Source organism: Crocodylus siamensis, chromosome 1 (assembly GCF_052110815.1).
Source record: "Crocodylus siamensis isolate JL-2025a chromosome 1, ASM5211081v1, whole genome shotgun sequence".
Taxonomy (NCBI): Eukaryota; Metazoa; Chordata; order Crocodylia; family Crocodylidae; genus Crocodylus; species Crocodylus siamensis.
The window spans coordinates 85,779,069-85,793,575 of record NC_143395.1 but is presented as its reverse complement, the minus strand read 5'-3'; the positions used below and the strand labels follow the sequence as shown (position 1 = coordinate 85,793,575).

The 14,507-nt window shown below is 42.6% G+C and overlaps 1 protein-coding gene across 2 annotated transcripts in view; it reads left to right on the top strand.

Annotated features, from left to right (window-relative positions):
• Nucleotides 1–14,507, top strand: part of PREP (prolyl endopeptidase) — a 176,606-nt gene that overhangs the window by 99,010 nt on the left and 63,089 nt on the right. For both annotated transcript variants that reach the window (XM_090037291.1, XM_090037296.1), the window contains exon 9: nucleotides 2,170–2,367. In XM_090037291.1, the coding sequence (XP_089893417.1) occupies nucleotides 2,170–2,367 (198 nt within the window). The remainder of the gene's footprint in view (nucleotides 1–2,169; nucleotides 2,368–14,507) is intronic.

Here is a 14,507-nt window from a genome sequence, read left to right as displayed (position 1 = left end):
TGAATATACCAAATGCAGCTTTCAAAGAACATTTCACATTCCATCTTCACTTGTGAAATTTGTATCATGCAAGAGCTGTGACTAATTTATAAACACTGATTCACTGCCCTGTGCTGCCTGGATCCATGGCTAAAACTCCAATAAGTGTTGCAGTATAATGTGTGAGTTTGGTCTGAAGTTGCCAGGCTTATGCTGAAAGACAATATTTTTTTTAACATCTGAAGAATTAGCATTTGGGGTTTTTTTTTTGTAAGTTGGCATATTTTGTAAATATGACTAAAACCTTTAAAATTAATGTCAAACTTTATTGGTATATCAGAAGTGAGTATGAAACAATAAGTACTACAAAGTATTGGTATTCAGCTTTCTAAAGAGATAAAGTATCTTAGAGTGGGATGAAAACTTTTCAGGAGGCATTTTTCATAGGCAAACACTAATTTGACATAATTAAATTATGTGGGATTGACCAGCCAGAAATTTTTGGAAAAAATAATTGTTTATATTCTTCCAAAATAGAAAATTTCACATTCTCTGACTTTTATTTCAATTAAGGATGAACTCTTCTCGCCCCTCTCTCCTCCCCCAAATGGGAATTTTTTTGTGTAATTAGAATTCCAATTTCACTATTAGATGAAAGAAAGGAAGAGAAAAAAATATTACGGTCATATGTGGAGCCTCTGTCAGCTCAGATATCATTAATGCTGTGCATTGTACTTCCACTAATAGCTTACAGTCTCAAAGTAATGCAGTATTTGTTACAGTTAGGGATGAGGTTGTGTAGATTTACAGCTATGTTGGAATTATTTAAGATATACATTTGATGGTATAAGAGAGTGGTTCTCAATCATTTTAGTCTCAAGGCACGCTTCAGGAAAAGTAGTTCTTAGTTTTCACTAGTTTTTTAACTATGAAAAAATAACAGAGAAGTTTTTATTTGCAAAGAACTCAAAAACTACAACAGGTCAGAATGTTTTAACACTATGCCATCCTAATTAAAATTTCCAGGTTTATCTTGTGTTGCACCACTTAGTGTTAGTATTGCATGGCACCTTGTGGCACCCTTGAAAGGATTTCAAGGTGACCCAGGGCATCTTACTTGAGATTAATGGACATCATATGATTTCTGGTACAGAACTATATCTATTGGGAACACAGGTAAAATTAAGTGCTTTTGAATGTGTGGTATATCATATATTAGGCTTAAAGAAATTATTTGAAATGTGAAGACATTTGCATGTTTACATTTCCTTGGTCATCTTTTAACTTTGAAATGTTTAATGTTATATGTAAAGAAAAACATATTCAACACAAATTCATTTTACCTGAATATTAAGTAGCAATGTTAACTGAAAGTTAATAACTTTCGTCATTTAAGCTGTTTTCAAATGCAGTGATTATCACACATAGTATTGAAACATTAATCATCTGGAAAAAAAACCAAACTGATGTTTGTCCTGGCTTCCTCACAATAATATTTTAAGAATGCTAACTGAGGACTCCATTCTCCAACTTACTCCCACTGAGTAGCTCTTGAAAGAATAGTATACTGAGTGCAGAGAAGATTAAAAAAAAAAAAAAAAGGCAGATAGGAATCAGTCTGCTTAATTAGTGGTGATATCCTAAGCCATATCTTTTCCATTCCTACCATTTTTATTTCTCCAAAAACCATGGTCAATTTTTTCATTTCTTTTACGTCCATGAATGGATTAATTGATATATACTTAAAAGAAAGATTGACCTTTAGGGGAAAAAACTGTACCATGTTGCACTACTTTAGACTTGGCTTTGAAACATTTGGCATACAGTTGTCGTTTGAATGGTAAACAGAGGACAGAAGAATCTTTAGTTAAATGTTCTTAGTGAGCTTATGTAAATTAATTACAAATGATTTGGTTTTAATTTATGCTCTAAGAATCTGAGTTTTACAGATATTACAACATTTTCCTGGTATCTGAATTTTTCACATTTTGTTTTTCCAAAACTGCAAGGAACCTTTAGAGTTGTATGAGTTTTAATCAGACATATGCTGTAAGGGGACTTTGTGTGTTTAAAACAATTGTTAGGATTGGTTAATAGTTGATTGTTTCTTTTTCCATAGGATTCCTTTTTTATTTTCTTACATTTCAATGCTCTTCACTTTTTGGGTATTTTTGCCTTTCTTCTCAACAGAATGGGTCGCTTGTGTTAGGTCCAACTTCCTGGTTTTGTGTTATCTCCATGACGTGAAGAATGTTCTGCAACTTCATGACTTAACAACTGGTGCACATCTCAAGACTTTCCCTTTGGAAGTCGGCAGTATTGTGGGATATAGCGGCCAAAAGAAGGACACTGAAATATTTTATCAGTTTACATCCTTTTTATCTCCAGGTAAGATTGTTCATTTCCTCAGATACTTCTCCTTTTACAGGGGAACTGCACAGTACCTCCTTTGTTTAGTGGGCACTTTGCTATTCTGCGCGAAACTTAATTGTTAGATCTTTTGAAATATGGAGAAAGGTTTTCCTCTTAAATAATAAGTGGTCATTTGGGTTGTGCACTTAAAACAGAGTACTGAAGAAAGTTATTGGGCTTTGTATATTTTCAGTGAGCTAATGCTTGGGAGGCCTGAGCTCCAAAATTACTTCGGATTGCAAAGAGTTCTCTCAAAAGTTGCTTGTTTTTTTTCCGACTTTGAGAGAGATCAGATAATATTACTGATGCTGTAGCACATTCAGGGGCTCTGTTTAGTGCACAGCTGCACTGTCATGTACACATGAGCCAGCTAGTACCTTTTAATCACCAACTTGTATATATATCTTGTGAACTAGAGGAATGAGAAAGAAAAAGTCTTTTGAAGAGAGCAAAAACACAGGAGCAAGAGGGATCATCCAAAAACAACACCATTTGAAAGTAGTCTTGCATGCCAAATAAAAAATAAAGTTCTTCAGGGGTATTCTTATAAATCAGATTGCCACTGCAAAAAATGAAAAGTTTAAAAGAATCACTAGAGAGGGACATGACTGCACCACTGTTGTTCCTCTTCCATTTGAACTCTTCATAATGCTATCCATTTTTCTCCTGCTTCCATTCTTCTGTCTTCCCATTTACTCTAGCTTCCCTTCCCCTTTTCTTTCCATCCATTTTATATTTTGATCCATTTGTTTCAGTCCCTTCTTCCATCTTTGTTTCGTTCCCTTCAAGCATCTTCCTACCTATAATGCTGCTCTTCAGTCTCTTCGGACTGCTCTCATCAAGTATAAAAGAGAAATAAAGACAGATTAATGAGAGCCCAGAATGAAGACATGTTTGAAAAACTAAGAATCTCACTGGTAATTCCACCTTTCAGTGTTGCTGTCCTTCTGAGAGAGGACTTTTTATGTAAAAGACGCAAAGTGCTATACTGTAAACTCTAGTTTTCGCCTTAGCTGATGACATATGCAGCCAGCAATAATTTAATTAAATACATTAAAGATAATCATAGTAAGTGTATTTAAATGTAAAGGCAGAGCACGGTGTTTCTTTGAAGAGAAAACATAAAAGGCCCTAAGTAAAAATGTATGGTCTGATTTTTTTTCTTCTAATGTTGGCAAGAACTCAGTTTTCACCAAAATACTCATCTCCTTAAAGATTAGATGATTAATGCAGTTCAGAGACTTAACAGAAATAGTGTGATATTGTATGTGCACCTTCCAAGAACTTATAAAAGATCAAGCGATACTTATCCTGTATGGATGGATCTTAAGTTGTTGCTGTCCCAATCTGGAATTCACTTTCCTTTCTTTGGAAAAACAAACAAACAAAAAACCAAGCAACTACTTTTAGTTGGATCTGAAAAAATTTGCAAATGTCATAACATTGTATGGATCTCAGTGTTTTACTGTACAATTATTGAAGTAATAACCAGTAATTAAGAACTCACAGTGGCAGTCTGAGTGGTCTCTTATTAGTGGCAGTTAAAGTTGACCAGAAGGAACTCATTCTAAAGGTAGTTTGTGTAGGACATCCCTCACACCCACTTCTCACCGCAATCTTGAGTCTTCGTTTTCAGAAGTACTAAATACACCCATCTTTCACAGAGGGAACTGAGTGCCCAGGATGGCTGAAAATCAAAGCAGACAACTTAAAACAACTTTAAAATTTAAAGGGTCCCAAAGCAATGTAAGCACTGGGCAGCCAGATACATTTTGTTCTTATAGTTTCATAGTTTCTAGGGTCCGAAGGTACTTGAGTTAGATCATCTAGTCCGACCCCCCGCCATGGCAGGAAACAATACTGGGGTCAGACCTCTCCCTGAGGTTGCTTTATTGCCTAAAAGTTAGTCCCAGGAGCAAAGAGAGAAATGAAGGAAAGAAATCTTAAGTGGAAAACAAGAGATCAGTGGATTCCAAAGACAAGCTTATTGGCTAAAAATTGCCCTGATTTGACAGATGCTCCAAGCATAGGGTTCTTTTAGCTTTCAAACTGAAGTTGTAAATCTTTCTGCAAATGGTCCATGCTGTATGTCAAACTTTAATAATAAAAGCATTGTTTTCACATGGATGATAATACACCCATATGTACATTGGCCTTTTGCATTTTAAAATAACAGGAAAAACAACCTGGGATGGAACATCAGTTGTTTGTAAAATATAAACCTCCATCAAGCAGTGCTGGAAGGAGTATTTCAAGACTCCACTTAACCATGAATCTGAGGTCTCAGCTGCCACCATCGAGTTTATCCTTCAACACCCAGTAATATAACCTCTTGCTTATCCCCCATCTTTCAAGGAAGTCTGGCATGCCTGGCATGCCATCATGCAGACCAAGAACAATAAGGTGCCAGGCCCATATGGCATCCCTGAAGAGGTCTTCAAAGCTGGTGGGACAGCACGAGGGCAAAGATATCACCAACTTCTCATCAAAACATGGGTTAATGAGGAAGTTCCCCCTGACTCATGAATGCCAATATTGTGACCATCTTCAAAAAAGGGGACAACTCAGTGTGTGGGAACTTCTGAGGCATTGCTGGAAGGATTCTTACTTGTATCCGAGTAAGGCATTGCCTTCTCAACCTTGCCTAAGATGTTCTTCCAGAATCCTATTGTGGCTTTAGACCATCCAGGAGAACCGCAGTGAGCAAAACCAGGAGCTGTTTGTGGCATTCATTGACCTAACCAAGGCCTTCAACTCCATCAATTGTGAAGCCTTATAGAAGGTGCTGGCTAGATTTGGTTGTCCACTGAAGTTCATCAGTGTCCTTAGGCTATTCCATGATAGACTGACCACCATATTCCTTTGCAATAGATCAGAGACAGACCCATTTACCATCCATAGTAGTGTCAAGCAGGGCTATGTCATTGCCCCAACTGTTTTTTCTACCTTTCTTGTGATTTTGATTGTCATCTATGACCATCGTCCTTCTGAAATTGGGGTTGGGTATCAAATGGACAGTCAGCTTTTCAACCTGCAGTGCCTTCACAGTAAAAAAAAAAAAAAAAAAGAAGTTACCATGACTGGCATCACCAACCTTCAGTACGCTGACAACTGTGTTATCCTCATGCACACTGAGACCAATCTGCAGTCCACCCTTGACCTTTTCTCAGGTCCCTATTACAGTCTGGGACTCCCCTTTAACACTGGAAAGACCGAAGTGCTTCCTCAGCCTGCCCCAGCACAAGCTGCCTCCTACCCCCACAAATTACTATTGGTGGAGGACCCCTGGAAAACAGAGAGCATTCCCAATACCGTGGCAGTTATCTCTCCCAGTCGGTCAGTCTTGATGTAGAAATCAAGTTTAGGATTCGCTGTGCCATTGTATCCTCTGGAAAGCTACTTTGCTGCGTCTTTGCTGATAGAGATCTGCAAATGGAAACTAAGATCCTGGTCTACAATGCAGTGGTTATCCCCACACTCCTCTACAGGTGTGAGATGTGGGTGACATATTGAAGCCACCTTAAGTGCCTGCAGTGGTTCCATCAGCATTGCTTTGGGAAGATTCTTCACATTAGATGGGAAGACCATTGCACCATCCTCTGTGCAGCTAAGATAACCAGTACTGAGGCAAAGATCATAAAACATCTATTCCACTGGGCTGGCCACTATGTACGGATGGCTGTCACTCGTCTCCAGAAGTAAGTCCTTTTCTATCAACTTAGTCATGCTAAGAGGACCTGCAGAGGACAGAAGTGCTACAAGGACACCCTGAAAGCATACCTTAGGAAGGGTAGCATCAACTCACACATTTCATTGTGTAATTATGACAGATCTAACTAGAGTAATAATAACTGTTTGAAAAGTGAACAATTCTCTTGTATTTAACAGATTTTGTTCAAATTCTGAGGTACTCCATTTATGTAGAAATATGAGAATACTCTTCACAGACACGATGAAACTGTTTCTGCTCAGCAAGCCAACACTCCCCTTATTCAGATTTCTCCGAGAACATTAGTACTTTCATGACACCCAAAAGAATGAAGAAAATATTTTTTTTCACAGCTGTGCAATGATTCCCTCCTTAGGATTTTCCAGCATGTCCAGTATTCTGTGGGTCATGTTCCAGCCCAAGCTATGGCCACTGGGCACTACAAAGAAATAGTTAAGCTGCTCTGATTTGTTTTCAAAGAAATACTTCAGCTGGTGTACAGCCAGGATAGCCATATCTACACCACCCTTTTCTAGCTCAATCCCTAGCAAGGATAGTTGTGACTGAATGGGGACAGGATCAGAGTACCTCATTTCAAGTTCGGCTGGAAACCAAATGGACCCATTTGGTGACAAGGAACAATGGTAATAAGCTGATGGAGAATAAGTTTAGGTTAGAGATCAGGAGGCAATCTTTTACAGTTAGGGTGGCCAGAATCTGGAACCAACTTCCTAGGGAAGTGGTCCTCACCCCTACCTTGGGTAAATTCAAGAAGAGGTTAAATGATCACCTGTCTGGGGTCTTGTGAACCCAGCATTCATTGCTGCCTGTGGCAGGGGGTCAGGCTAGATGATCTGTTCAGGTCCCTCCTGACCCTAGCTACTACTACTATGAAACTCTACAAATTATGATGTGTTGGTTGGTAACATCTCAATGACACTGCACTATACATCAAGCTACAGTCTACTTCAGAGAGACCTGTTATGTTCAGGAAGCCAAGAAATGGCAGAGGAACAAGGAAAGCACACAAAATCCTGGCCAACAGTTGTGCCTTCTGCAAGGCACCGCTTGTCATATCTATGGAAAAACTTGCAAATATGCATCCTTTGTGTGCATGAATGGACAGAGGCTTAACATTGATAGGGATTTTTCAGAAGAAGAAAATCCTCAAAATACTAGTCCAAATGTTAGTCCTGATAAGGACATCTTTTCAGATGACATAGTGTAAGAATGCACTTTGTTCATCCAAATCAGAAATTCCAGTCAACATGTTGAATTGTGGCATGTTTCATGATAATTGAAGAGGAAAACTGGTAAACTGAAAAGATCCTAGTTGGAAATAGAAGCTTCTTTCTGTATCTAGACTTTTTCTCTATTTGTCCAAATAATGCTATCCTGAAATGAACAGTCATTGATGATCTCCCGAGGTCCCTTCCAGCCCTAATGTCTATGAAATCTATGAAATTATATCTGTATATCAAGGAAGCTGTGAACTTTAAGCTTATTTTCAGAAGCCAATACTTTGTGTTACCATAGTCAGTTACAAATGACTTAAGATGGAGGAATAAGAAGCTGAGATGACCTTTGCCTTACTTTGAACTCAACAAGTTCATCTTCAGGACAAGTGACCAGGGATTTAGTTTTGCAAATCTCTCTAACGTTAATGGTAGTCGAATAGCAGTATCCCTACATTAGCTGGAGATGCATAGCTAAATCCCTCTACACCAGCTTAAAAGTTATTTAGGAATTTGGCTGTATTTTTCATTTGATGTGCAAAGATATGGACATAGAAACTCTTGACCCAAAGAAAAAGGAAATAACCTGCAGTAGCTTGTAGGGGTGTGTGAAGTGGGCCCTGTTCAATTTGGATTTGGATTCGGCCTGCTTCAGAGACAGTGATTTGATTCGTTGATTTGGATCATTGTCCCTAATTCGATTCAGCTGAATCCGAATCTGAAGATTTGATGCTGATTTGGAGAGTCAGTGATTTGGACATACAGCTTTAAATGTTTTTTCTACATACTTTGAAGTACCAGCGCAGCTTGTGAACGCTGCAATGCTGGGACAGATGGAGCATTCCACAGGAGTGTGGGGGAGCTTCCATGTGCTCAGCAGCAAACCCAGAAGCAGACCGGAAGTAATTCCGCTCCACTTCTGGGTCTGTCAGGGAGCATGCACGGAGCCCCACCCACCCCCTCTGGCTTGGCCACAGGGGAACCCTGGGTGCCCCCTCCCCATCCTCCCACAGACCCAGGAGGCACCAATCGCTGAGCCGAGGGAGGAGGCGGGGAAGGGTCGTAGTAAGGCTCCCCACATGCTCCCAGCAGACCTGGAAGTGGACTAGAAGTGCTTCTGGTCTACTTCTCAGTCTGCTGCCAAATGTGCTGGGGAACCCCCCACACTCCTGTGGGACACTCCATGTGCCCCAGCATCGCAGTGTTCACGAGCCACCTACTATGTAGAGATACGTAGAAAAAACATTTCAAGCTGTGTCTGTGTCTGAATCTCCAAATCTTTCCAAATTCAGTTCTCAAAGGGTTTCAATTCTATTTGGACTGATTAAAGTGTCCTCTGATTTGATTCAGATTTGGAGATTCGGCCACTGAATCGGGTCAAATCTGAGCTGAATTGAATCGGGGACCAAAGCTTCACACAGCCCTAATAGCTTGCCTTTTTATTAAGCTATTGCTGTTTACCTTCCACGCAATCTGGGTAGATGCTCTCATACAGGCAGTTTATTATGGAGTACGGCCCTGCCTCTCTGTATTCCATGGTAGATTATTCTTATGCTTTACCTTTATTTTGAATTTAAAATACACCCTGAATTGCAGTGGTCAGATAGAACATGTAGGAAAACTTCCTGAAGAACGTGCATCTCTTTTATTACATAAAAAAACCTTGAAGTTCAGCTTCATTACTATCAAATAAATGTAACATGGCACTGCACAAAGTTTGAGGTAAGAGTGAGACAGGGAAACTGTATCATGTGGTTACTTCAGACATTAATCTTAACAGTCACATTTAGAGGAAAAGTACATAGTGGAATTGGTTAAATGAGGGAATCTATTACCCAAGATAGCAACGTATAAATCACTTTATGTCTACTTAAGATACCAAAACAGTTATAAATGTTGCCTCTGAAGTGTTTTGAACAAAAGCAATTGTCTTGATCTGCTGAGGAGTTCTGTATTTTATCAGTATTCTTAAGAGCTTTATTTTCCCCCCTGTTCTATTCCATTACAAGAGAAGAAAGAGAAGGAAGCCTTATAACTTTTCCTTGCAAATTAAAAAAAAAAGTGGGGGGGAAATTGAATGTTAGTAGTGGGGTAGGACCTAACTTGTTTAAAATAGAACCTCTGTCAATTTTTTAAAATACTCAATCGTTTGAGTAACTAAGAAATGCATCATATCTCTATGAACAAAATGCAGTGTTGAACTGAACAAATACTTTTTGCTTAATCCCAATGGTACAGAATGTAGACTTTTATTCACTTTGAAATTTAATGATTTGCTTATATGTGACCTACTTGGAGCTTTCTTACTATATTAATAGTGTATTATGATATTTGATTCCTCTTAGACTCTGATTGGTTTATGTCCAAAGTACTATACTACACATCTACTGAAGACTGATATAAGTATTTCTGGGTTTTGAGTAGCAAATGGTACTCTACAGAAGTGTAAAACCTAGCAGTTTAACAATAAAATATAGCTGCTGTTTAGGTGTATTCCTTATATTGATACATTTTATTGCTTTATGTCTTGAAACAATAAATCTGTTCAGTAAATATTTAATTTCAAGGATAGCTAATATAGTGCAGGATTCACAGATGGAAGAAGGAAAGTAGTCCTTAGAATCTATCACCACTTCCATTTTGTTCACTGACCACAAATCATCAGGTGGTCAAAAATGCCCTGATAGCATGTGATGGATGGTCTTTGGTCTATTTCAATTAGAAAACACCCCAGTTTATAAAACCACCCTATACTACTTTTGACAGGTTTGCTATTGTGGCTGGAAAATTGTTGAACTATCAAAATCTGGTATTCTTAAACTGGGCAGTAGGAACTGACAGGTAAACTCCAGTTTATTATCTCACTGCTTACAAAAGCTTAAACAAACGAACTTTTATTTCCAGTCCTTTATTCAAATGCAAACCTCTGGCCTGGATAAGAATTTGTACATCCTGTTATAATTGCCCCACTTTCTCACTTCACCTTAGCCTGGGTGATTATAACAAGGTTTACTTGTTATATCTTGTCTCCATAAGTATTTGGAGGAAAGAGACTATAATTTATTATGTTTTCATGGTTCATAACATAATTAGGTCCAGCTTTGTTGGGCATTACTGCCATGCAACTGTAAATGCTATGAGAATAAAATGCAAGTGGTACATATACATTACTGAAACGTTGGGCTGATAACCTTATAAACTGCAGTATATGCCTGTCCTTTTGTGTGTCCTAATATGCAATTTCTCAATCTAAATATTTCCTAGGCTAAGTACAGACATTTAAAAAGCCTGAGACTGAATTGATTTTTAGTTTCGTAGTTTCTAGGGTTGGAAGGGACCTGAGCAGATCATCTAGTCCGACCCCCTGCCATGGCAGGAAAGAATACTGGGGTCAAATGACCCCAGCAAGATGTTCATCTAATCTCCTCTTAAACACCCCCAGGGTAGGAGCCTGCACCATTTCTCTTGGAAGCTGGTTCCAGACCCTAGCTGTCCTGACTGTGAAGTAGCGCCTCCTGATATCTAACCTAAACCTACCCTCTGCCAGCTTGTGACCGTTATTCCTGGTCACTCCTGGCGGTGCTCGGAGAAACAGTGACTTCCCCAATGCCTGCTGATCCCCCCTGACTAGTTTATAACAGGCCACAAGATCCCCCCTCAGCCTTCTCTTTTGGAGGCTGAACAGGTTCAGGTCCCACAGCCTGTCCTCATAGGGCCTGCCCTGCTGTCCCCTGATCATACGAGTGGCCCTCCTCTGGACCCTCTCCATGCTGTCGACATCCGTCTTGAAGTGAGGCGCCCAGAACTGGACGCAATACTCCAGCTGCGGCCTGACCAGTGCTGCATAGAGGAGGAGGATCACCTCCTTGGACCTGCTCAAGATGCATCTGTGGATGCATGCCAAGGTGCGGTTGGCCTTCCTTACTGCCTCTCCACACTGCCGGCCCATGTTCATCTTGGAGTCAGTGATGACCCCCAGATCCCTTTCCGCCTCCGTGCTGACAAGAGGGGAGTTCCCCAACCTGTAGGTATGGTGCCGGTTATTCCTCCCGAGGTGCATCACCTTGCACTTGTCTGTGTTGAAACCCATCCTATTCTTGTCCGCCCACCCTTGTAACCTGTCTAGGTCTGATTGTAGCCTGTTGCATCCTTCCAGTGTGCCCACGTCCCCCACAAATCAGCAAATTTGAACAGGGTGCTTTTTACCCCCTCATCCAAATCGCTGATGAAGATGTTGAACAGTGCGGGCCCAAGGACCGAGCCCTGCAGAACCCCACTGCCCACGTCCTTCCAGGTTGAGAAGGACCCATCCACTACCACCCTCTGGGTGCGGCCCTCCAGCCAGTTGGCGACCCATTTGACTGTGTGGGTGTCTACACCACAGCCCCCCAGGCTAGTCTAACCTGCATAGATTGAACCAAATTGTAAGTGAATAGACATTCACTTTTGATTCCAGAAATACAGGCACATGCCTGCAGTGGCTCAGACCAGAAGCCAGGGGCCGCTAGAGTGAGCCCTCCCCTTCTACAGTGACTAAGAGAAGCTGATGGGGGTTGTGGCAGGAAAGGGGGCTGTGGCCAAGCCCTGGCAAGCCTAAGTATGATTAGGGAGGGGTTTAAACCTCCAGCCAGTATGCCTGGAGATGGAGGGGAGAAGCAGCCCTTGCCAGGCTTTTTGGAGGTGGGGGGGGGGGGAGGGAGTGTGAGCAGCAAGAGCAGGGGGTATGGCCAGACCCTCCCCCACAAGCAGGACTGTTTCCCTCTCCTAATCATATTCCCAGCAGCCTATCTGCATGCTGCACAGCCTGCTGGGGGAACAGACATGGTGCTGTCTAAGCTGGAAGGAAAGAGAGGTGCCTTCTCAAACCCTGGCCTAAGAAATCCGATTACTACCCAAAGAGATTAGAACAATGGCATTGTAGTTTGGCTACAGGGGGGCAGGTGGGGGAGCTCTGGAACACTGCCTCAGTGGCCGGCTGGGCTGTCATGGAGGGCTCTCCCCCTCCTCCCCTGCTGCATGGCCAGGAGATATTCCACTGCCTTGGGGCTCAAGGCTGAAGGGACACAGCACTCTGGGGCAGGGGGAGAAACCAGCCACTGTGTGGTAGGTGGGGAAAACTGTGCTCCCAGCTCCCTGCACCTAGGCCAGGCAGAGCTGTCAGGGAGCCACTGTGGTGGGCAGGGCTCTCCCCCTCTTCTTGCTCCCCTGCTGCAGGGGAGTGCAGAGGGGGGTGCTCTGTGTGTTGTGGGAGGAGGACGAGAGGAAGAGCCCTGCCTGCCACAGCAGCTCACTAACAGCCTGGTAGGTAAGAGCCCAGGGAGCCAGGACCAAACCGGGTGCACAGCTCCTGTGGCCCCAGCCTGAGCCACAGCTGGCTGGGAAGGGACCAGCCCCTCTGCTCCCAGACCCAGCCCTGGGCAAGGTAGATGGATGGTGGGGCCGGGCTGGGCCGTGGGGTCAAGGCCATTCCCAGCATGCTGCAGCTCAGGCTGGGGCTGTGGGAGTTGTCCACCTGGATTGCTCCTAGCTCCCTGGGCTGGGCTGTCATGGAGCCACTGAGGCAGCACCACACAGAGCCCACCACCTGCCCCATGGTGGATGGGGAGGAGGAGGGGGAGAGCTCTACCCGCTGCGGTGGCTCCCTGACAGCCTGGCCTGGCCTGGCAGGGAGCTGGGAGCAAACAGCGCACAGCTCCTGCAGTCCAAGCCTGAGCCACAGCAATCTGGGAAGGGTCCTGCCCCCATAGCCCAGCTGGGCCCCACCATCTGCCTGGGGTTGGGGCTATGGGGCTGAGCCAAGACAAGCAGCGGTAGTGGCAGGGCTGGGAGGGGTGGCTATGGTGCGCTAAGTGGCATTGGCATTAGACAGGTGTTGGGGGTTATGGCCACCCCAAAATTTGCCTTAGCCCCTGTAGCCACCCCTGCAAGACTCACTGCTGCTCCCTGCCCTGCACAGGCCATGGCAGCTCTGCCCACCCCACTCCCACTCTCAGCGCAGCCCTTCCACCAGGAAGAGGTGTGCAGTCCCCAAGACACTAAGCAGCTGCTGCCCTTGTCAAGATCCCTGTCATGTGTGGCCAGACACCAGCCTGGCATGGCTCCCTGAGGCAAAGGGGGCAGGGAGGGAGTTTATTCCTCCCTTTCTCCCCTTTCCCTCTGGGGGACCCTAGTTGAGGTCTCCCTGGCCCCCTTTGCCTCAGGGGGCCATGCTGGACTGGCTTCTGACCACGCCCCCACCCCTGCTCCAGATAGAGCAAAGGGGCAGGGCCAGCCCGGCTCTCTGGAGCAGACAACACAGCCCAGCCCAGGTCTGCAGAGCATGCTGGGATGCTGGGGGACTCTGATTTAACTTAAACCAGAAAGGGGTCTGGGACACAAGTTCCATAAACCTATTTGACCTAAATCAATTAAGTCTTATACTGCATTCAGCCAGGTTTATCTTAAACCAGTTTGGATATTTTCAACTTGGTTTATATGCACTGAACTTCTGTTCTGTTACATGTTTAAACCAGTTCCAGATTACTTAAACCAGTTTATTTGTAACTTCTGTCCCTAGCCCTAGTGATGGTCTACAATAATGGCCAAGCCTTGGAAAGCCAAGGAAAATTATGTATTTGGATCACTTCTGTATCTCAAACCCTACTTCCTCCATGTCCCTTCATGTTTCCTCCTCTTGGAGGGTGCTCTCCACACTCTATGGGAAATGCTGTTTTTTGTGTATTCGTGTTATTTTCACCTTGTACGTTACAAATACAGAGAAGAAAAGAATTTAACTGAAAATCAGTAGTCCTGTATTTTTCATAATTTACCATGATAGAAGAGTTTTGAAGTATTACATGCTATAATTAGCATTGGCTTTCATCAGCTGTCCTTAAAAGAGTTTGCTTTTGTTTGCCTGTTTCAGTTTTCTAAGCTCTCGAAAACTGATTAATAAGGCTCATTTTTATCAGAGATTTTGCTTTCTTAACTGTACACAGTCACTCAAAGCTTCTGAGGTACATGCTTCCTTTTTCAATTTTTTTTAAGTATCTAAATTGTTCTAGCCATAGTAATAATTTAATATTGCCGATTGCCCCACCATTTTTAGTTTAATTGCAGTAATATTTTCTCTGAGTGCTTTATTGCTGTGTAAGTTTAGTGCTCTTTTTCCTCAGTAAATATTTAAAACTGCT